Source organism: Pempheris klunzingeri, chromosome 9 (genome assembly GCF_042242105.1).
Source record: "Pempheris klunzingeri isolate RE-2024b chromosome 9, fPemKlu1.hap1, whole genome shotgun sequence".
In the NCBI taxonomy this organism is placed as follows: domain Eukaryota; kingdom Metazoa; phylum Chordata; class Actinopteri; order Acropomatiformes; family Pempheridae; genus Pempheris; species Pempheris klunzingeri.
In genome coordinates, this window is record NC_092020.1 from 6,447,575 (window position 1) to 6,472,330 (window position 24,756).

A 24,756-nucleotide genomic window follows, 5' to 3' on the forward strand; every position below is an offset into this window, starting at 1 on the left:
GACAGAAATGCCAAACACTTGTCCTCTTTTCCCTCTCTCTGTCAATGTCTCTCTTACACACACACACAGTAACACATATATACACAGGCACGCTGTTACTGTGTTGAACAATCCCTCAGACAAAGACACAATCTCTTCCTCGCAGATATACACACTCTCTCTCTCTCTCAAAGACACACGCATAATCTCCCTCACACACTCACACGCACACACTCGAACAATCCCAATGCTTGTGTCTGACAAAGCTCTCTTCTTCCTCAGTCAAAGGCCTGCTTGTCTGGAAGGAAGGCTCAGTGGGACATTCACATTCTAGCGAACACAAACTAACAGTGAAATATAGCGCACATTTACATATCTACACACATCTGGATGCCTGCACACACATCAATGCAATGTCCTGGTTTCACACTTTCCTATGTGGCTATGGCTAATATTCCATAAATACATTAAGATTAATGGCCAGATAATAAGGCAACAACTAAACTCACTGATTATCGTCGGCCTTTGACATTCTTACTTCTAACTTGGAATCTCCTTAGTTGAGTTAAACATATAACTATAGCTGCTTAGCTGTTGTCATTCCACCTGATAAACTGACGAGGCAGCAGCTGCCACTCAAGCTTTGAGAGGAATGCGAATGGATGAAGTAAGAGATCAAGTCTCTCTGTGCAATACTTCAGTAAGCGTGAGGATTAGAAACTAATATATGTAAAAATCAACGTGCTGTATCCATGGATTTCTTTCAGTTGAAAATGTGACTTTTAAAACACCGAATGTCCCACAAATAGGAAGACATCCTCTAAGTATGTAGCAGAATAAAGTGTGGCGTGGACTGAAAGCGGAACATGCAATAAAAAAGTGATGCCATGGTTTTACTTCCAACACCTAGCTGGGGTTTACTCTGCTGTAGCTGGCCTGTCGGGCTCGAGCTAGTCACTGTCAGAGCCCCTATATGAATACTCGTGTGAATCTAAATTAGGCAATGTTTTAACATGGCAAAGATGAGGCAGATGACTGATAAAAAAAAAAAAACAATACATACCTGTATGTTTTTTTTATTTTCATTTATAAATTACATATTTTTTGTTGTGTGCACCTTCGTTTTGTACTGGTGCCCTTCAGCTCTTACCAGCCACTGTAAGCTCACATCGTAGCTATTAAGACTAGTTTCCCACCATTATGAACATGAATACATGACATTGATATATACAGTAATTTATCCGCTCACACACACAGTAGAGCAGCTTATAGGGTGTATTTGTAACCTCAGACAAAGGTCACAGCTCACTAAAGGTTCATAAAATGACGCTCTTTATAAGCATGAGTTGAATAGTTGATGATATGCCCCCCATGCAAGAATAATGACACTCCAGAACTCATTACTGTTTGTTGATGAATTATATGGTTGTGAAATTTTACAAATTACATTTAGATATATCAATCCCAAGAGTCTTAAGTTATTTCAGATGTGTCATGTTAAAGTAAAATTGTTCTGTGAGGAAAAATATGACACATTATAATGTGGGGGGAATGTGAAAAATGCAGAAAAAAGGCACTTTGAGAGGTAAAAGTGCATTTTTAAGGTTCAAAGGTTTAAGGTTCGCAGACATTTGCACCATAAAACAAAAAACTACAGTTAAAAATCACAAATGGTGAATGTTAACTGTGAAATCCACATTTAAAATGCCATTGTTCAGTGGAAACTGCTTTGCATCTTTATTATGCATTATATTCAAATCCTGATGGAAAAATCCTCATCCAGTCTTAATTCTGCTGTGAGATTTTCCCAATAGAATAATTATGACTGTGCCTCAGACCACTTGTAGGTAAGTAGATTTAAAGTCTGTTCCGAGTGCATTTTTAGCGTTGCATTTGTAAATGCCGGAGTTCATGAGCATAGCGTTCTGTATAACCAGACTGCCCTCCTGTGTCATGTGGATCCCTCCCTGCACCGTGAACCGGTTATGTGGAAGCAGCGTCGTGCGTCCTGGCAACGTCCATGAAATATCCGGCTTGGGAATTCCATTCGCAACACAATTTAACGTCACTGATGATCCCCGGTTGACTCTTGTGATTGAGGTCAGTGTACTGGTGATACGTGGTGGGAAAACCATCACTGCAACTGGGTAGGACAGCGTTGATGAGCCGAAAGAGTTGGAAGCTTTACAGATGTATGTTCCTTTGTCAAAGGTGGCGACCTGCCGGAGCTGGAGGGTCCCATTAGCAAGAACAGACACCCGGCCAATGGTTTGTGGTTTGTCCAAAACAAGACCATTAGGTAGGGTCCATGTGATGGATGCCTGCGGCCAGCCATCCACTGTGCAGGGCAAGTTGAGATTGAGGCCATAAGTGATCCTCATCCCACCTGAACAAGTAAGATCATAACAGTTAGTAGATTTCATGAAAAAATTTAATAAATACCAAGTAAAAGCAATATGGCTACATTTCACATTGATTCTTAGGGTATTTTCAAACCTACGTTGTTTAGTCCAGTTGAATTGGTCTCTGATTTGTTCTCCCCTTTGGGATGATACATTCGGGCACATCTGAACACAGAAGTCATTCTCGGATGACTATTGCACTGGGAGCCTTTAGGGAACATGGTCTTGGTCTTGGTCAGGTCACAAAGTCATGCTGGAGCAGTTCATTTGCAGTGGGAACGTGCTCTGACCTCAATCTGACCCAATTACAAGGTGCATTGTGCAAGTTTGAGCTAAACAGCTCCCATAGCCAGGTGCGCTTCGCATACTGGGATGCAGATGAAGGAAATGACCAGTTGCTAACAGCTAGCCTGCAAATGACTCGAGGTCTGACGTGGTTTGGACTGGCAGTGAAAGCAACAAACTTCACTGCTGGTCCAAACCAAAACATGTTGAAAATGTTTACCAACCAATCTACTGATGCATTCTAGAGCAAACAAACTGTAGGTTTGAAAATGCCCTTAGTCTCTTTATTGACCAAACTAGGGAGAAATATGCTTCATTAGTTTTGGATTAAAAAAACGTACCTGTAGATCCTCTGATCACTGGCTTTCTGCCCGCCTCCAACGCATAACGTTTCTCTGCTTGTCCAGCCACATTTTTTGCTAGGCACCTGTACACTCCTTTATCGCTTGCAACCAGCTGTGAGATCTGAAGAGTTCCGCTACCCAGATGATGTACGAAGCGTTGGAGTCTAACACCAGGCATTAACATCGTCCCGTTGGGTAGAACCCATGCAAACTCTGGGTTCGGCTTGCCACGAGCGGGGCACTCCAAATTCAATGCCAGACCGTCTTGCTTTATTGGTAAGATTTCAATATTGGGAACAGCAAAACTTGGTTTCTCAGCTAGTGGTGCCACATCTAATTCAACCAAAAGTGAGGCTTCAGCCAGATTGTTTTTAGCCAGACACATGTACCTCCCTTCATCCGTTTTCCTCACCCCTCTCAGCTCCAAGCTCCCGTTCCGGTGGACTTGGAAGCGACCGCCCAGGTAAGGTGATGGGAGCGAGTGCCCATAAGGGGTAACCCACCAGACTCTTGGCTCAGGTTTCCCTTCCACTCTGCAATCCAGGAGTGCGGTTTGGTAGGAAATACCCAAAACCTTTGTGGAGCTCTTCCCTTTCATACCATTGATGAAGGGTTCCTGGGGTTCAACTTCAAGTTTCATGTTTTTAACATCATCACCAGCAGAATTCCGTGCTACACATGCATATTTCCCTTCGTCATTCAATGTTATTTTTTTCACCACCAACGTACCATCGTCCGTGATCTGAAATTTGTCTGATGACACAGGTATCACATCATTTCTTGGTGAGATCCACATAATTTTTGGCGCAGGTTCACCTGTTGCCTGACAATTCAATTTCGTGGCGTCTCCTAACTTTACTGTCACCAGTGTTTGGGATTTGAATCTAATTTTTGGAGCATGTGGTCCCACTGTGACACTCACTTTTCTTTCATCCTTGCCAAGTTTGTTCTTGGCATAACATGTGTAGTCACCCTCGTCTTTTTTGCCCATTTGCTGGAGAAGTAAAGTTCCGTTGCCAAATATAACATAGCGGCGGTTGCGGAGGCCACTGTCGTCCGATTGCAGGGCGTTGTTGATTATAGTTCCATCTGGGAGACTCCAGGAAACTTCTGGATCAGGGAGGCCCGTTGCAACACAGTCCACCTAAAAAGGAAACAGAAAAGGGAGAATGAGTCGATAAGGTAGAAGGTAAGGTAGTGTTCGGATGAATCTAGGTCTTACTGGTTAGGGGTGTCTCTTCTAACTATTAAATGTTTAAATCATTAAAGCAGTTTTTACCTTTGTCTTAACGGTGCTGTCCGTGGTACTGAAAGATTCTAAGATTTTGATTTGACTTTAAAATAACCAAGCTAATTTTTTCTTGATTGTAAGAAATGTATGCTTTATATTAAGAAAAAAAAAACAGTTGACATAATAGGATCTTTTGCATCACTGATTTTATTGACCTATTTATTGTGTTTTCATTTTGTAGTGACAAATCCCTAGATGATTATAATCAAACTCCCCTCAGCTCTACAGAACCTTTTAGCACCTTTCAGCTCATTGTCTTGGTGTTATGGTCTGCAACCTCACAGTTTTGGTTCACTTTCACTTCTCTCATCAGCCTTGAAATAGCTGCAGCAGGCAGCTGCTACATCACTCTGATAAACCACCTGTACGCTAGTTATCCTGCACCAAACTGCTGGCTGGTGACCACCATTGAAGAAATCAGTAGATATTTCTTTAAGATTTTTCTCTTCTGGGAAATGAGACCCTGGCGTGTTATTATTAGATCAAATGTATCTGCATGAATAAAATCATACAATGCAGAAAAAACATGAATATACTAGAAAATACAGGCGATATGGAAAAGTGTCTACAATGTTTGACCCAGACAATCCTATTTTTAAGAAGCTCTGAGCCACCTCCCCAAAGCTACCTGGAAATTTTCTCCAAAGGTGACCCTGGTCTGTGCAGTCCTCACGTGCTCGATTCTGGGAGGGGTCATCAGTACTTCCACCTGGTTAAACAAATACATAAAGAAATATGAGCAAATGCATAGAAAATGTTCAGTGCAAAACTACAATTTCCATTGAAAGCTACAGAAACAGTCTTCAGTTAAAGAGAAACTCTCATACTTGATTTGGGTGTCCAATCATTGTTGGTGGTACATGTAGTCAACTGAAGAAATAAATACCTCAGTGTCTAGTGGAGTCATAGATGACCAAGAAGAACTACAGGCTCTGTCTAGCTTGGCTAATCAGCCTGTTCTGCTGCAGTGAATTTCAGAGTGGACAGTTTTGGTTGAGTATTGTATTTGTTTGTTTGGTTTGATTGGTTTGCTGTCTGTGGCGAACAGAAGCTCGCATGGTAAATGTCAGGCGCTGCAGGCACGGCTCCGTGAGCAGGATAATGCATTTATTGCTTCAACAGACTACATTTACCATCAACAGTGACTGGTTGTCACAGCTTTTGCCAGCCCATATACAGAAAACTGAAACACCCATTCTTAACTGTGATGACAGAGCACATCCTTGATCCTTGAAGAGAAGCATCTTTACAACAGTGGTTTTAATAGTCATTAACATGTCAGGGATTCTTAATGAGCATAAAGTGTTCTCGGCCATAAATGTAATGAAGACTAATGGAAAAGAGTTGGCAGCAAAATGAACCTGCCTGGAGTCGTTATCTGTCCTATTCATACCTGGAAGAGCTCCATGTCCTCCCCATTGGGCCGCTGAAAGACACACAGATAATTTCCACCATCCAACTCTGTTAGCTGAAGTATCCTTAGAGTCCCATTATGGAAAACTTTAATTGGTCTCTCTGGACTGCAGGCAGATGGGGGAGAGAAATGACGTTGAGATTAAAGTCGTTCAAGTTTAATGGAAATGACTCCCTTTTAATGCATTACTAACTCGGTCAGTATCAGGATTCAGGAATTTACAAAACTAAGTTACCTGTAGCGATGTTCCATGATTGTCTTGGAGGGTAGCTGCCAGATAGTCCCTCGTATGGATCCGGTAGACTCTGGACAGTGGAGGTAGACAGCAGAACCATACATAGCTGAGACAGAGTGCTGGCGGGATGGCACACCGTGGCGGTGGGTTGGAGGGATGGGAAGAGGAGGAGGCTGGTGGGAGAAGGAGGGGGAATCTGCTCTCACCTCCAGCTGGACGCTTCTTTTGGCAATGCCCACAGCATTAGTGGCCGAACACTCATACCTGAGGAAATATCGACAACAGCCCTGACTTTTTCTAAACTCACAGCTTGGTATTGTTTCATTTGGGGCATGAGTACTGTGCGTGTCCAGATTGTGCACAACTTCTGAAATTACAAGTGAGTAAGACATGCTAGTAGCTTTCAGGGGCTGCTGGGAAAGCTGTCAGTTTTGCCGGAAACTGGTCAAAACCCGAAGTATGATATAATGATGGCGCTAGATCAAAAGTCAGAGAACAGTAATAATGGCTGAATTCTATTTAGCTTTAATGGTTCAAGAGCCGGTCTGTTTTGCATGCTGGCTCACCGACATGGCTGAGTGATACACTTAACTGGAACAGAGCCGTCATTCTGAAGACATCACCTGGGAGCTATGAATGTTTGTACCAAATTTTGTGCCAATCTATCCACTGGTGGCACTAGAAAAGTCTTGAAATCTTGAAAATCCATGTCAAAAAACATGTCAATGGCGCTGAGGGAAAAACTCAGAGGATTACCAAAGTGTGTCCCCTCTTGGGAGTTGGGATTCCATGTACACAATGTCAAGGCATCCCGTCCAATTGTTGTAGAAATTTTTTCAGTATGTTCCAAAGTAGATGACAGACACATTATATCACCAACGATGCAAAAAAAATGCTATAGCAGTGATAACTGACATATTCACTGCAGTGTATGCTGCCATTTTTTAAAAATATCTTTAGTTTGTGTATAAACAATCTCTACTTGACTGCATAAATACGCACTTAAAAAAGCACATATCTAATCTTAATCTGTCTGACATGAAGCTCCACAGTGAAAATCCAAACTGAGAGGATTATTTTGCAGGGTTAAAGTAATTGAGAACACGTTTAGTTAGGTAGGTCAACTAAAACTAGAACCCTGGCTTATGATACAGTAAGTACCAATATTCAACTAGACATTTAACCGATGCATATACAGTGTAGCCCGTCGAACCAGTAGTGTGGCTGACTCACTTGCCCTATGACCTCCTGGACTGTCCTGTGACAGAGGAAAGGGGGGGGGGGGGGTTGCCACAAACCCATGCTTTAACAGTGTACTGGCTGTGAATTAACCCTGAACTGACTTATCCAAAACAGGAAGCCATTGTATGAGAGTTCCGGATGATAACGTGATGAACGCTAAAAAGACTGATAAGTGACAATGATGAAGTGATGGAACCCAAAGCTTGCCTCTGGGTAGGTGTTGTTTAAAAGGCCTCACAGTGACTGCCATAAAAATTAACAAAGAGCTTCTATCGACATATACGTTCTGAACCCTCTATGAACCAGTGATTAGGACAGAAGGGTCCTGTCCGAGCGACCCCGTGGTCTCCCTCACTCGTGGACCCCTGAGGCCCAGGCCAGACTGATCAGGGAGGGGAAGTCTGTATGAACATTCTTCCATTTCTGCTATAAGTTTAAATGTGGTTAAAGAAACTGTCCAAAGTGCCCACCGATCAGTTAATGCTAATTAATGTGTTCTTTTGTCTAATGGTGTAACCCACATGTTCATGAATATCCAAGGATGACCAACTAACCAATTACATCTTTTGAGAATGCTGCTTCAAATCCTGTGATAACACTGCAATTCACCAATGAGTGAGAAGACTCAGGAAGTCCATATAATTAATAATCTGTGTCTAATAAGTTAGAAACTAACCAACAGTATATTCAATCCATGTCTGTTTAATCTGTGTAATGTGATAATTAGAGTAATGGAAGTTAATGCAAACCTGAGAATGTTAAAGATTAGGTCATTGTGTGTCATGCCATTTAGGAAGCTATTTGGTAAAGACTTAATGAATATATGTATTGGAAATGAAATATCTTGATTCTGTATACCATGCAGTGTTAGGAATGAAAATGGATTTGGAACATAGTGAATATGAAACAGAAATCTAATTTAGTACGACTAAACTTTTTAGTGATGACACAGGCGTTCCTCTTTCAGAGGCGAACACGCCCCTAAGATGCAGAGGATAAAACCTCTGTCTTCCCTTCTGTCATCGCTTAGCCCTTCTTTTCTGCTATGCCGTTTTTATTTTATTTTTAAGTTTTGCTTAGCCCTTCTTTTCTGCTTTGCCATTTTTTTAATTTTAATTTTATTTTTCCCTTTTAAGTTTTACTTTGTTACTTCTAATCTTTGTGCCTGCTACCTTCAAGCTAAACTTTTGTAGACTGTTCTTCTGAAGTTATAGCTGATCACTATGACTGAAAGTATAACGGAGTTTTCTTAAAGTCCTCTTAAATACCACCTGAAACACCAGCCAGAACCAAGTACTTTTGACAGCAACTCTCGTTTTGATAACTCTCAACTGTTGCGTGTGACCAGCGACAACTTTTTCTTAGTGAGCTTTAAATGAGTTTTGAAGCTGAGGCCAACATCAGATCCAGATCCAGGACCCTGCCTATTAAGAGCTGAATGCCGCTGGCTGTCCTGTAGTCCGAACAGACCGACAGACGCCACCGCCAAGAACCAGCACATCCTGCTCCACCAGAACCTTCAAGTTCCTGAACCACGGTGCCGAGTGAACTGAGCCGACATCGCCAAGGTCCTCCAGCCTCCTGTCTCAGCCTCCAGAGAGAGCTCCTCTCTCTCCTCCTCCTCCTGGAAACCTGCCAGGGACGCTGACAGCTGACCCTGCCTGTGTGCCTGCGGACCACCGCTGGATGCATCGCTGCTGGACCAAGGGCCCACGTGAAGTATAACAGCTGGTGCTAGTTCACAAGTTGGTGTCAGTGTAGCTCTGAGATCTATCTAAATCAGCAGGGAGAGTAGTCAGTGGATCCTCTGTGGTTCTAACTACAACGTTCTTAAAGTCAGACAGGTTCCCCTCGTCCTCCGGTACAATCCGTATTCAGTTTCATTTCACTATCAACAATCCAAAGGTTTATCAGCAATGTTAGTGTTATGTCTTGATTGTTGTCTGTCTAGTGTCATTTCTGTCTCATCCGCCTTTATAGTCATTAGTGTTCTATGTTGATATTTAGCATTTATTAATAAAAAGGTGTATTAACCGCCACTTCGCTGCCTGGATATTTCTTCTTTCTTCAAGAGGATCAATGCCACTGAGAACTTACACATTTAGAACTGAGACTGTTTAATGTTTAATGCTTAATTCTTAAGGTTAAAGACCTGAAGCTATCTGTGCTAAGAAAATAATAAGTTGAATTTCCCGTCCAATGACGGGTGGTGCCCCTATTGATACGAGAGCTTTTAATTAATTAATTAAATGGTAGTCAACCTGCTACATTTATTGGTGCCCCAGTGAGAGGCCTATATCTTTATACATATTTTGGTGCCCTCCTGTGAGGCAGGTATATCTTTCTACAACAGGAAGACTGAGTCACATGAAAATTAAAGATTAAAAAGAGTTGCACATCTCATACCTCCCGGCATCAGCTGGTGAAACATTCTTCACGTACAGCGTCCCATTGGGGAAGACAAACAGCCTACGTCCAAGAAACTGTGAGGGCTTAACGTGGACGCCTGCTGGGAGCGTCCATTTCAGAGCAGGCACCGGCTCACCCTTCGCAGAGCAGTGGACATACACACTCCTGCCTGGTTAAATGTGACTGTGTTAGTTGAGATGAAGTCGGCAGACTTTTTATTGCCTTTGTATAACAACCATATCGCGAGAAAAAGTGTCTGTCGTGCTTTAAATTTCCGTGCCTTACCTGGCTGAATGATGACAGTATCCGTTGCTACTTCACCGATGCTTGGAGGCAGAGCTGCCACATGGAGATGATAAGTGATTGTATCAGCGCCTGCTGCGTTGCTTGCTATACATTTATAGTCCCCTTTGCTGGAGAAAGTGGGAGAGTGAATTTGCAGGGTTCCATTTTGAAGCAGAGACATTGGAGAGAGGGCAGTGTGAACAGTCCCGACTTCACGTACAAACGTCCTGTCTGGAAGAATCCAAGAAATCTGGGCAGGTGGTTTTCCTGAAGCAAGGCAGTTGAGAGTCACACTTTTCCCTAAATAGACTGCCGCCTCTGTGGCCTTGGGCGGCTGGATCTTGGGAGCCTCGGTCTGGACGGCTAAGGTGACGACCATACGATCTGATCCAAACCTGTTCTGGGCTGTGCAGAGGTACTGGCCTCTATCCTGAAGCTGGATGTTTTTTATGACAAAAGTTCCATTTTTGAAGACTTCAAAACGGGGACCATGCTTAGTGTTGGCTGGGATGGTGGCACCTGAGAAGGAAACAGAAAGGAGACACAGAGTTTATAGTATCAGTCAGTAGCAGCCACCAGGGGATAATAAGATGAATTAAGATGAGTTTTTATCTCTCTCTCTCTCCCTTACCTGTGGAGACTTTGGTCCATGCAATGTTGGGTTCAGGATTCCCTGTTACCTTGCATGGCAAGAACACATCACTCTCCGCCAGTACTGACACACTAGCTGTGGTTACTGTGGTAATACGGGGCTTCACCCCATCACTTCCAGCTCCCAACACCCATGGGAAAGGGGGTGCAACTGTCGGCCGCCGAGAGATGACTCGCCCTGCTTACAAAGGCACATTCAAACAGAAAAAAGAATATCTTTATTACTGATTAAAATATCTTAAAATATACTCCATATTCTCCATTATAAAGATGCACAAAGATGCAAGAGGCGTACGCTGAAAAGAACACCCTGCCTACAGTGAAGCATGGCGGTGGCTCAGTGAATGTTCTGGGGCTGCTTTGCTTCTTCTGGCACTGGAAATCTAAAGATAAAACGTCATGGCGTCTGTGAGGAAGCTTAAGCTTGGGCGTCATTGGAACTTCCAACAGGAAAATGATCCCAAGCACACTTCAAAATCCACCAAGGCTTGGTTTCAGAAAAAGTCCTGGAAGATACACGAGTGGCCGTCACAGTCGCCTGACTTGAATCGCATAGAAAATCTCGGGTGGGATTTGAAGAACGCAGTTGAATATTAGAAAGCTGGTGGCTGTGTGTGTGTGTATTTACTAAATAACTGTAAATACATAGTCTTTACAGTAGTGCACCTACCTCCAGCAGGCCACCGACCTCCATACAGAACCCCAGGGGTGGTAGGGTGGTAAGAACGAGGAGTCGGGATGAAATCGGAGAATGATGATGATGAAGGTTTAGCAGGATTCAGAGGCTGCAGGGTGTAGGTGTAGGACGCCGTGGGTGCTGGTGGTTTGGGGGTGTAGGGTCTATACGGAGATAGAGGATTGGGTCTAGGTGTGATGGGGGATGGAGGATTGTGGTAGCTAGTGCGAGGTTTGTGCGTCACCATCCTCCCTAGCTGAGCGATACGATCGAGCTGCGCCTGGAAAAATTAAAATCAAAATGATCAATTATTATAGTATTTACTTGGAATTAAATCCCATCACTGGGAGCTGATTCATCGCTGATGCCATCATTGGCGATGGCAACAAGTTTTGTCAGTATAGAAAAACCACTGCATTTGCATGCAAACATAATTGAAACCTGAGTGAGTGAGCAACATTTAATAGTAGAGGAAAGCATCTTTTTTACAACTCCAGTTCCAAAGCTATGCCCTCCCAAACATTAACATGCTAGTTTTGTGTGCTATTTTTATGGCTTTCATTTAAATAAAAAAAGAAAAACAAAAAAAAACATAATCTGTTTTTAAATCCTTTGGAGTTGCTTTAGTAGATTTATGGCCACTAGGTGGCAGCAGAACTTGAAAACAAGCAGTACACAGCATTCATACATTACCACTTATGTGTTACACTGACAAATGTGTAAAAGAACAATATACTTTTACTACATCCAGCTAATGGAGAAGAACAGTATCCTACCATTTGTCGTCCAGGATCAACTTCTGCTTTTAGCTCTGTTTAGGTCTCCGCCAACTGCTGCGAAAACCTTCAACTTTCTTTACCTGCTTGATGCTAATTCTTTCAGTGGTCATTTGATACTGAGTGCAGATCTGCCTACTGCTTTAATAGCTCTTTAAAGTGCTCTAGCACTGTGGATGCCTATGGGCCTTTTGCACAGAAGAGATTATGTGACGGCAGGAAAAATACAAGTGTAACTAATACCATTAATGATGGCTTTGTTCCAGTTAACTCTTTACCAGTCAGCCATTTCAGCGACTCAGCATGCAAAAGAAAAGAGCTTGTGAACTGGTAAAGCTAAAATGAGCTAGTAAGCTTAAACATTACATACAGCAGGGTAAATTGACTTACTTGTACATATAGAAATATACTATAGTCATACTATAGCGTACTTATACTATATTGGTCCACTTTCTGTCTTGATTGTTTACTTAATTGTACTGTTTGTGTGTTCCACCCCAGATTATACCTGTCTGTATCGGTTCCTCAGCCTCGATAGAAACAGCTGATCAATGGTTTGGGTCCTGCCATCCACATGATGATTTTGATGATGATGATGTTGGGGATTGAGATGGGAGTTTCCTGTTCCAGAAACTGTAGGTGTGGGCTTCACTGTTTCAGCTGTGATCTCTGGTCGGTTGGTAACAAACGGGATTTGAGCCCAGGGATGGGGGAGAGGCCAGGGTCGGTGCGTGGGCACAAGGTGTGACCCAGGACCTTGGAACAGACAGTAAGCATTTGATTAAACATATATCTGTGGATTTGAACCAGGGTTAGGGTGACATGCTATAAAATAACACAAAGCACAACATTGCCTTTTTGAGTATATTAAGTCAATGTAATAGTCTTCTTTAGTTCTTTATCCGTCATCACACCTGATTTCAAACCAGCGTATAAGAAGGAAATCGTTACACTGCAACTTTATTTACCTTGCCTTGGATGAGGAAATGACCTTTGACCTGGCCAAGAGGGGTAGTAATGATGGTGATGGTGTGAAGGCCAGCGGGAGGTTGGGGGGACTCTGGGAGGCTGTGAATGCCTGCCTGAATTCACTTCACCTTGTCTTCCTGTATTTCTGTCTTGGTTTGTGTGTGCTGTCCTCGAAGTGCTAGTTTGCCCTCTTTCCTGTTTGTTCTGATGGAGCCAGGGATGAACTGGCTCCATTATAGGGAAACTGTAGATCTCTGGCTTCACTTTTGGCTTGCTTACCTCTTTAACCTCTTTTTGTGTGACTTCTTCTCTTGCTCTGCCTCTTGTTGAATGTGAGGTAATAACCTTGGAAGATGAAGTTCTTGCTTGGTTTGCTGTATTTTGTTCTAGTGAGGGTCGAGTGTTAGGTCTTGCTCTATTTTGCGTTGTTAACTGGATGCTATCTTGCGTATTGTGGGTCTGTGTAACCCTCTCCTTAGATTTTTCTGTGTCTTTCTTACTGCCCTCTGTGTCAATTTTGTGTCTTTCTTGCCCTTCCATTGTGGTTATTACCTCCCTCTCACTTTCTCCTGCAAGATTTTTATCCCCTCTGTCACTTCCTTCAGTGCCTGTTCTGATGTCAACTCTCTGTCTCTCAGATTCCTTTAGGTTCACAGTGTCTCTTTCCTTTTCTTCGACAGTCCTTTCAGGACTTGGCTGAGGGGTACTGTCTAGCTTTGGAGTGACAATCGTCTTTGGATTAGGTAAGGCATGTCCACTTGGAGAGCTATCGACAAGGGGATTTTGCTCTTTAGTCGATGGAAATGTGGTAAGGCTGCTGTCCAGATCATTAGTGGTATTAGAGGTTTCACTGCTTAAATCTTCCTTGGCATCCAAGCTATCACTATCCTTGTAATCATATTCTTCATTGTATTCGCCTTCATCTTCCTCTGTCTGATACTCAGCAGATAAGTTTTCCACTGTGGTTGGAACAATTGTTGTAGTAGTAGTAGTGGTGGTAGTGGTTGTAGTTGTAGTTGTAGTCATCATTGTTGTTTGTGTGGTGGTTGTTGTTGGGGGAACAGTTGTCAGGAGCTTGTTTGATGGATGGGGTAAGGGGCGTACATGTGGATGGACTCTTCTCATTGGGGGTTTTCTACGTCTATAAGGTGGTCTTCTCCTGTTTGACCGACCAGGAATGAGGGTGGGTCTTCCCTCTCCAGAGTGCTTCTTTTCTGATGGGTCCACTGGCTGAGGAGTTCCAACAGAAGGAGGGTCTGTGACAGTTTCTGCTTTTTCGTCACTGACACCAACATGGCCTGGGGTTGGTTCTCTTGTTGGGTCTATTCTGATATCAGGAGCAGTTGTACTAGGGGTTAAATTGTAAGCAGTAGTGGCAATTTTAGTGGTAGGTGTAGTATGAGGTTTGGATGTACTTGTTTGAATAGCTATGGTGCTAAGTTCTTGTGGCGACCGCTCCGTGGGCTGATTAACACTTGGTTTAGCATTAGCTTTCGCCAATATCTCTGCCCAACGATTTGGATCTAATTCCTTAACAGATTTATTGGGTTTTCTCTTTGAATCTTTAATTTTTATCCTTTTTGAAAACCCATTAGGATTCCTTTGCCGTGTTCCTATCTTCTTAGGGAACTGTGTAGCAAAGGGACGTATAATTTCCTGGTAATCTCCCCCTGAACCCTCTCCTTCCTCAATACCACTTGGCAAGATCTGCTCTCTCTCAGTCTGTACCTTGGACCTATCAGAGACCTTTTCTCCTGTGACTTCCACCATGTGTGATAGCATGTCAACTCCATACAGATTTGAGGTTAAGCAGCTGTATTCCCCTGCATCTTCTTGTGTCAACCTCCTTACCAACAAAGTCCCATTTTCCATCACTTCTGCCCGTCTCGTTTGTTGTGTAGGGAGAAGAATATTGTTTTTGGGTAGGTACCACAAAGTTTGACTGGGCTGGACTGAGGTCACCTGACAAGGGAGAGAAAAAGAGCGTCCCTTTTCCACTACAACTTTCTGACCATTGAAAGCAGTGGGGCCAAGTGTGCGTTCTTTGATGGTGAGCCTCAAAGGCACCAGGTCCACAGCGGCTTTGGTTCGGACCATGCAGTGGTACAGGCCAGAGTCAGACAGTGTGGCATTTAAAATCACAAGTTCTCCTCTTACAGAAATTTCAATTTTATCAGTCGCATCTTCCACGATGGACAAATCTGGAAGCATCCACTCCACTTTCACCTCTGGATCAGAAGTGACAACACTGCACTGCAAGTGAACCTTCGAACCCTCAAGAGCGGTCTGAATCCGCCCTGCTACCCCTCTGCGAATCAGAGCCCAGGACACGGCGAGGTCATTGTCACTTTCCTGCCCTCTATGGCTGTTGATATGCTTGGTAATTACAGTGGTGAAATCCATCACCAGCTTCTTGGTTGTCGTCAGCTGTCTGTTAAGCCTCAAAGTGACTCTGGGTTGAAGCAGCCACGAAGGTTCTGCGACCAAATATCCTTTTAATTCTGTAAAATATGGGGAATTGTCATTTACAGCTTGTACATATTGATAGGTTACTCTGCTTGCGTTTCCTCTCTGTTGACCCCTCTCCAAAATTGCCGGGCTTTCGTAGTAATATGCGACCAATTGCCACAGATTTTGCAGCGTCTCCCGATCAATCTCACACTCAATGACAGTCACCAGTGATACATTGACAGACAACTCGCCAGGTGAAAGTGGGTTCAGTGTCCAGGTCATGGGCGAACTGTCCTCAGGGTGGCGCACGTCACATGCCACATGAGCACTGTTTCCATGGCTGTCGGAGAGAACGATAGTCAGATGGCCTAAAGGCTTTTCAAAGTCACGGGTATACGGGATATCAGGCTCTGCATCAGATTCAGCCCACACAGGATTGTCCCACTGTTTGAGGGCGGAGCGAAGAGTTGGTCGTTCACAGGTAAGCTTGTCTGGAGTCAGTCCTAGCAAAAGGGTCCCATTCAGTGGTTGAGGAGAGGAGCACTGGGGGCAGGTCTCACTAGAGCCACGTTCCTTCTTGCACTTTATTACACCTGGGGGAAAAAGAGGCAGAGAGGAAGGAAAAGAAGGGAGATAAGGTGTGGAATAAAACATGACTTTGGGATTACAAGGGTTTGAGAAAACGCGGATTCAATTTCACATCTTCATGAGTTTGAGTTCAGTGGAGGTTCATGCATCTACAAATAAATCTGGCAGTCACAGACCCCTATTTTCAGAAAAAAGCAGGCCATAAACACAATGATATATTATCAGCTGTTTCGTTGTACCAAACAGCTAACATATGGAGCTGGTTAAAGGTGATGACAAATTGGACAAAGCACATGTGTGATGAAAAATATTGACTGAGAAGGACAAATAAAGAAAAAGCAAATAACTGAACACATTTTGTAGGGTGCATATAGATCAAATACAGCCAACTCACTGACAGTAGCTGTGTCCATATGTTGTGCAGAAGCTGAATGGCAGACATGCAACATTTTCTGCCAGCACTATGTTCTGCTTCTGGTCAAAGCACTTGTTTGAGGTCAAGAGATACATTATTATGACTTTTGTCAAAATGTATTAATGTAAATATATTATATATAACATAAAAAAGAAAATTTTGCAGATATTTCCCCTACTGGACTTAGTTCTATGCAAGTTACCACCACAGAGTGTTCTCACAGAGTGAGTACGTTTCTTTTAGCTTCATTTACCTTTATTGCTTTGGTTCGCTCCTCTCTCATAACTTTATTTGCAGCCACAGTGGGCAGCTGTTTTGAGCAACAAACTTCTGCTAAACCTACTTGCCCAACACCACAGCATTGAAGAAGTCAGGAATATTGTCAAATTTCATAAGGTTCTAATGTGAGAAAACAAGATTGGAGTAGTCATTCATTTCTCACCTTCATGCATGGAGCTCCATTCTACCAGCCAGCGGAGTTGACAGTCACAGGTCCAGGGATTTCCATGTAGAGAGAGGAGTTCAAGACGAGGAGCTGTCTTCAGTGCTGCAGCAGGAAGCTGCTCCAACAGATTGTCTGACAGGTGTAAGTGTCTGAGACAAAAACGTTATATCCTTGAATGTCAGAGAAACAAACCTATGGATGGACCTATAAAGTATGAGGTTCAGATATAAAAACGTTATACCTGCAAGCAATCTATCCTATCCAGTAATCAATCAATTCCTATGTGGTTTTGTAGAAGCTTTTTTAAAACATCTACTGTCTTTTTATTTCTCACTTGAGTCCAGAGGTCCAAAAGCTTCCTAGTAGGGACACCGTTATGAAGGTATGAGGGTGGATCTCTTTGAGAAGGTTTCCCTCCAGCTGCAGCAGTTTTAGGGAGGTCAGGCCAGAGAAAGAGTACGGCTCTATAAAGTCAATGACGTTGTGGTCCAGATGGAGACGGATCAGCCCAGCGAGGCCTTCAAACAGATCAGGGCTCACCGATGTTAGCTTGTTGTAACTCAACTTCAAGATCTGGAAAAAAAAAGAATTGGTGTTATACTCACATTTATTATGGATAGTGTACACTGAGCCACACAGCTCATGTGTATTGTGATACTGAAAGAGCGTTTGTTACTTTACTTTTTAAAGGTGCTCTATAGATGAGATTCTCATTTTGAAAATTAGCCTTAAACTTTCTCATTCTACGTGACAAATTAAGGCCACGACCATTCTTATCATTTGTGATTAGAGGTCTTTTGGACAACTGCTCCTCCAATAAGTCATGGACCCAAATTAAGTCAGGATGTAATTGGTGTATGGATCTTCAGTGTGTTTAAACTTTAAGTTCTGATTGGAGCCATTTGGACCCAACAAGACTGCATTATCACTGAAGCAACCAAAGCACAGCTGATTGCTGGCGTAAATGTGGCTTAATTTCATTTGACTTTGTTTGTGCATACACTGTGTTTACTTCAGGTGTTAGCCCGCCCCAGCATGGTTCAGTATTTCTGCATATGCTTTTACACGTATCATCGTCTCTTTGTTATGCGTCTCCTCCATCAAAGCAAATATTTCACACTTGAAAGCCAGCAACATTGTTTGACTCATGTAAGGCAGACATGTGTTTGGGACATGGCCATAATCGTGTTTGTTTTTACTACCATGATGAGTTAGAGCTAGATATGAAGAAGATAATAGGTGCATGCAAGAGGGCTTGTTTTTTAACCGCTTTCTTTTCAACTGGATCTTCTGGAGCTTTTTGACTTCTTGTTGTTAAGTCCAATGAATTATGCGACTTAATTCTTAGTGATAGGCCATGAATAAGAACTAAATCCACTATATCAGTCCTAGGTGCAGGTCCATTTACTTTTATTTGGAGTTCTCAGTGAGGAGAAAGACAAATTCAGAAACGGCTTCAGTTTTTTACCTGTAGTGATCTCAGGCTGTAAAATGCCCCGGGGTGGACAGTGCTAATGTCGTTGCCATGCAACATGAGCATTTCCAGTTGCCGCAGTGACCTGAATTCTGACCCCTCCACCTCCATCAGGCTGTTATAACTGTCAAAGACAGAAAAGACACAGGACCAGTTACTGGGATGAAAGAGTAACAGAGGGTCATTAAGGGGGTCAGAGGGATAGGAAACCAAAATTAGTTAGCAGTCGGGGCTTGCATGTGTGTCTGGGTAATGTGACCTTTCAAACCAAGGGGAAAAAGATCGCTGGAAAGAAGGAATGGAAAGAAGGAAAGAGGCAAACACAGCAAGTCCACAGTCAACATCTGACCTGCAATAGTTTCCTCATTCCTTAAACTCCCCCATGTGGAAGGCAGAAGGAACACACACATACAGAGCAGGCATTACCATGCTGCATCTTTTTCACAACCTTCTTATCTGGCACCAATGAACAGTAGACGAAGGCCCAGGAATTCAGCATAGACTGGGTTTTTATATTAGTTTTACCCTTTTGTAAACATGGGACTATGTGCGAATGGCCCCAGCACATAATTATATCAGCAATCAAAATACAAAGAACTATTGAAAAGCCTGTCTTGGAGTCTTCAGGTTTCAGCACATTACGACAGACGTGTGTCAAACTGATTGCCAAGTACAGTATAGAAACAGTAGATGCCAGAGCCAAAGACATTCATCAAAGGAAACTCAACACAGCACGTCATCTACTGGCAGGGGCCAACAGCGTTCGACAGATTTCAAATGTGTGAGAGTTAGCCAAGTCTTCCAACAACAGGAATCAACACATCATTGTCTTAGAGAGACTACTATAGCGTAGTGAGATCCTAAACTGTAAAACACGCAACATTCCCTGGGTGCACTTATCCCTACCCAATTGAACACATATGGGAGATTCTGCGTTTTTTCCACCGCCCTCAATAAAACAGACAGCTCACAATATATCATCTAGTGGCCACTTTCATCCAGGGTGTCTTTCTTTTTACCGTGATGCACATATTTTTAGTGTAGGTTTCCCCATTGGGAACTTAACTTAAAACCCCGGCAGTGTTAATACTTTGCTCTTACACCATAAGAAGAGCTGTAGCATTCCTTCAGTAAATAGGAGTTCAAGGCAATTGCTGAATACATTTCACGGCTAACAATAGTCATCTCATTAAAGGGACTTTTGATTTGGTGGGTCTTTTAGCAGTTAGGTTGGTTTGTATCAGTGGTTGTAGCTGATAAATAGATAACAATAGTGTTAGATTACAATAGCAGAGACACACACACCAGGCCAACCACTGCACAAAGTCACCAATGCTTTTTGGGGGAGGGCTTTCAGATGCTGTTCTATAAATACACTCCCAATGAGACAATTTTAATAACTCGTCATCTGCAATTAGAAGTCCCTAATGACTTGTAGGTCTATGTGCTGTGTTCCATGATTCATCATTACTATATTATGATGGAGAGCATATGTTGGAATAGCTGCCAGGCTGTCTAAGGAGACAACCTGCTGGCTATTAGATATCAATACTGTGCTGGGATTGTTTCCTGTAGGTGGTCCATACCATCCTGCATGTCACTCGCTGAACAATCGGCACAAAGTCTCTTTGAAGGAGGTTCGATGCGTGCATTTATTGGAACAGTTTCCATTTGGATTCAAACGGCATTGCTCCAAACTAAAGGAGAACAGGCCCCAGAGTGTAAATAAAAAATTACAAACATGTCTGGTGTGAACATTTACCAACGGTTTTGCATTAGAGACTAAATCCCCCCTGGTCTGCATCCCAGTTTACAGGGTGGTCTTATGTTTTGAAAGTTAGACCCTCTTAGCTCCCTAAAGGTTTGGTCCCCCTCCAAATGTCTACTCTGCTGAAGTGTCCTTGAGAAATACACTATATAAGAGACACTGCCCACCCTGCAGAAAAAAATCAGAAAAAACCATCAGTGCAACATCAAACAGAGCTCTGCAGTGCAACCCATCAGGACGAGCGGTAAACTGACAGCAGTGGTTCAGATTTGCAATTGACTGTTACCACTTAGTTACAGTTGCTATGCCAGTCAATCTGTTTGTTCTCACACTGCACATACGCTGTTTACAATGATGATGGTGACAGATTTTCCACTCAAAATCTTTTGTAATTTCTGAAACAATGGCTCCATCTTTTCAGTCAGAGATACAGAAATGCAGCCTTCTCATTTCTAAGTGCTGTTTGCTGACTGAAACAGCAACTGTCACTGGCAGCTGTAGTTAGCTGTTGAAATAAACTAGAATTATCTATTTATTCTAATATATATCTATATTTTCATTTATTTATATATTTTTTTAAACTTTTTAATGTTTCCAAGTGACTCACCTGTAAAAGAGTCTCAAGGGTTAGTAATATCTCAGCATCTCAGACTGAAACCAATGTTCACGCTCTCCTCTCCCCCTGCTGCCACCACAGCTGGTGGGCTTCTTGTTCGGTCTTTATGCAACCACTGGTTTATACCCTGTTGTAGCTTTTGTGCTACTGCGTTAGCTCAGTAGATTAGCTGAGTCTGTCGCTGGGCAGCGGCTCCGTCTCGTTTTTCAGCCCAGTTTACAAGTCTACTTACCAAACCATTCACGGACTCACGTACAATAACATGCACACACAGCCGACCTAATGAGAGAAGCTCATATGCTAGGACAGGCAAGAGAGAGGTTAAATGTATGCTTTATTGTTGACATTAAGAAATCCAGGGCTTGACGGACTTGTTTTACCGAGTTACAGTTGCTAAGCCATGACTGCCCAACAGAAGGGAGCCAGAAACATGGAATCAGCCTCTCAGTCATGCATGTCTGTTTTTAAAACTTTTTGATTCTGTTGTGAATCCACGATAATGTATTACAGGTGTCTGTTTATGTGTGTTTGGGGTGTTTCCACCCTGCAATATGTCCTTATAGGAACCACAAAACAATGGCCAGAATGCCCCATAATTGTAGGAATCTATTATTTTATGTACTTTGACCTGAAGGGGGAGATGCAATTTTGTATCAATATCATATGTGGTGTAATGCTGCCTGCATCAAACATTATATGCACTTTGCTTTGGTTTGAGACCAAGATTATCTGGGATGCACTGATAGCTCGCAGAGTGTTGTTCCCACAGTACAGGAGCTCATATGGAGACAGTTTACCTCCTGTGGACTGTAGCTTGGCCCCGCATTGTAGCTTTTGTGACCCGTTTGCTCCTACTGAAGTTCTCTATCACATCAAAGTATTATATCCAGTAGTGACGAGCTGGAGAGCGAATCTGAGCACAAATGTAATGCACCTGAATTGCAGCGATGGCTGTTCCCACAGCAGGGCCCCACATGTGAATGGAAAACAATAGTGTAGCTCTGGCAGCTGCTTGCAAAGTAGTTTGTCATGTAAATTTGCATTGTTTGGAGCCAATTATTAGACAAGGCAGTTTGTTGTGTACAAAACAGTGGCTGGACTATTTCTCTGCTGTGCTGGAGGGCAGCGGAAGCTCTGTCCATAACACAGAGACCCACATGGAAGTGATTAGGAGATTTATCCCCTCCAGAGTCAGCTCAGTACCACATGCTGGTGCTAAGCCCTTATCTTTTGGGTTTAAGACAGATTTTGTCAAATTAAATGCAACATAGGCTATGTGCTGACTATAGGCACCATAGGCTACATGCTGATAATCAGACTTTGGTGTACAACTGGCTTCTTTTGTTCTCAGGGAACGCTGATGAATGATGCTGATGGCAGGCAGCAATATGCTTTTATGATCCCACTCCCTGAGGCTAGAGAGTAATTTTTCTGTTGGATCCATGTCATATAAAAGTGATCTCAAAAGAACAGTCAATATGCTATCTTGCCAACTGAAAAGCACTTACCTCAGCGCTTTGGTTTGTGACTTATTAGCTGCACTGATGATCTTTTGTTAGCTAAAGACAACATTTCTCTGACAAATCACCTACACCACATTCCACGCTATTTCCTGAAGAGTGTTTGGTTTTCTTCCCCTTGGCCCGGCATTCATAACAATGCCTCAGTGCCTCTGTGTGCCTGCGTGTTTATGCATGGTTAGTCTTACCCCAGGTTGAGCCTCTCTGTGTCTTTAGGAAAGGTGTTTGGTAAGGTGGTGAGGTGTCTGAACGTACAGTGGACCTCTTTGACGCCAGGACAGCTACAGCTCCGTGGGCAGGATGCAACAGCATGTGTGGGGGAGATCTGCAGAGAGGAGAGGAGGAAAGCGTCAATAGGATGAGTAATCAAATCAAATCGGTAGAGAATAAGAAAAATAGGGAGAAGAGAGGATACATGAGGGGAGGTATGAAAGCAGAGAGGAGAGGCAGATTCAGAAATTCAGCAAAGATGAGATAAGAGAAGGGGAAGCAAACAGATGAGTTCAGACCTGTGTGGGCACTGACAGTTTGGAACGAGATCAATACTAAGTGGAGTAAATAGATTTGAGGCTTCTATAAAATAGACAAGGTGTGTTATCATTGTACCCAGGCAGCTTGTTTCATCAAACATATTGATGACACAATATTTTTCTTCAATTCAGGATTTCTTTAGAAATAATATATTTTTTGGAAATTAACATATATATACTTCATTCACACATCTATGTTGTGTTTTCACTCTACATCAGCCACGGAACTCTAGCACACCTGAGGGGGCTTCACAGCCCGTCATTCAGTCAACCAACCACTGGCTTCTATATGAAGTCAAGTCAATTTCTATTTATGTTCTATTCAAAAACCCCAAAAAGCTTTACAGCCTGTACAGAGTGTGACACCCTCTGTACTTAGACCCTTGATTCAGATCCGAACCCCCCCAAAAAAAGCAGCAGAGCAGCAGAGAAGAGATCCCTCTTCCAGAACGGACAGATGTGTAATAGATGTCGCCTGGACTGAACAGATGGCAAGAAGTTGAGAGCTTCTGCACTGGAGATTTACCGTTTGCCATAGCAGTGATGAGAAGAGCAGGGGAACCCATGCTGCAGCCAGTCTGGAGATGTTTGAGCACCACCACAGCGCCATTACTGGATGGCTGTCTGTCCGCTCACGGCATTAATACACCTGCAGGGAGGGAGGTAGACGCAGATTTAAGTCAACAAAAACTAAACATTAGAAATATGATTTCGAGAGGAGGATCTTTAGTAGTAGTTCTCTCCAGAGCTGTTACTTACACCATACATTCACAAGCACAGAGCTCTGATAGTATACAAATAGCTTTTGGTGCACGGACATGCTCCATGTATTTAATCGCACGCATACATATTCAGCTGATTCTCAGTCTTTTGACATTTGACACCTGAGGAGTTCTTGAAACGGCAATAACTAACTCTCAGTTTACTTTTTCTGCTCCGGCTAGACAGGATGAAAGAGAAAATTAACATAATGACTTAAATGCAGCACATTAATAATTGAATTTCATTTCACACAAGCCCAAGCTGGTACTCCCACAATGTTAGATGAGGAAAGAAAGAACGAAAGAAAGACATCAGTCATCCTAATACCGAACTCTTTCCTTTCACTGCTGAACACTCTACTTTAAATGCTGCCTGTCTTTATTACACCTTTCCTTGGAGAACTCAGAAAATCATTTCTGATCCAACAAAATCATGTTCAAAACTGGAAATATGTGTATATTTAAAGACACAGTAGACACATCAGTTGTCAGCATTGGGATTATGGACTCAAAGTCACACTCTGGTAGCTCAAACGAATACTGGATAAGAGTTACAGAAAAAAAAACTACTCAACTACAGCAGCTGTGGTTTTCCGCAATACCAGTGGTTTGGCCCTAATTATGTTAGTTTAAATGTAAAGGTTCTCCTTTGACCGCCAATTACATACCAATTACATACAGCTACACTCACTTAGATACACACACACTCACGCACACACACTCAGGGAGGGAGAAACATCCATTAAACAGGTAGAACCAAACAACACACATACATATTTGAAGTCATTAGAGGCCAGTTTCGGGTTTCTGGTTTCCACTTCTATCTCTGTTCTCTTCTCACAGGGAGCCTAATTCACCTAACAGCTGTGTGTGTGTGTGTGTGTGTGTGTGTGTGTGTGTGTGTGTGTGTGTGTGTGTGTGTGTGTGTGTGTGTGTGTGTGTGACAGAAAGACAGGAGGAAATTGCCCTAAAATCTGACCTGGATCGTGGTATGTTATTAGCATGCCAAATACAGATTGATAATCGTGCTCTCTTTCTCTCTCAGACACATTCATACACTTTATTCTGCTTCAGACTTCCTGATCTGACAAACGCATTAGCCTACACAGAGGTCAGTCAGGCTCGCTGTTTATTATTTTAGTGGTGACAGATCAATTGAATCGTCTCCAAGCTGAAAGATTATCTTCATGTTGTAACATGAGCCAACTGTTGAGAAGAATATCAAATGTA

General features: G+C 42.8%; 1 protein-coding gene across 1 annotated transcript; it reads right to left on the bottom strand.

Annotated features, from left to right (window-relative positions):
* Positions 1-1,614: 1,614 nt before the first annotated feature.
* LOC139207367 (matrix-remodeling-associated protein 5) lies at positions 1,615-23,375 on the bottom strand. The gene is made up of 17 exons (XM_070837069.1): positions 23,292-23,375; positions 22,424-22,560; positions 18,326-18,455; positions 17,192-17,430; positions 16,855-17,006; positions 13,613-16,002; positions 12,958-13,510; positions 12,498-12,745; positions 11,208-11,493; positions 10,518-10,718; positions 9,887-10,405; positions 9,599-9,770; positions 5,951-6,214; positions 5,695-5,821; positions 4,930-5,010; positions 3,008-4,154; positions 1,615-2,365 (listed from the first exon to the last, which is right to left on the bottom strand). The coding sequence occupies exons 1-17, from the start codon at positions 23,373-23,375 to the stop codon at positions 1,812-1,814; spliced, it is 7,284 nt and encodes a 2,427-aa protein (XP_070693170.1). The 3' UTR covers positions 1,615-1,811.
* Between the last annotated feature and the right edge of the window lie 1,381 nt (positions 23,376-24,756).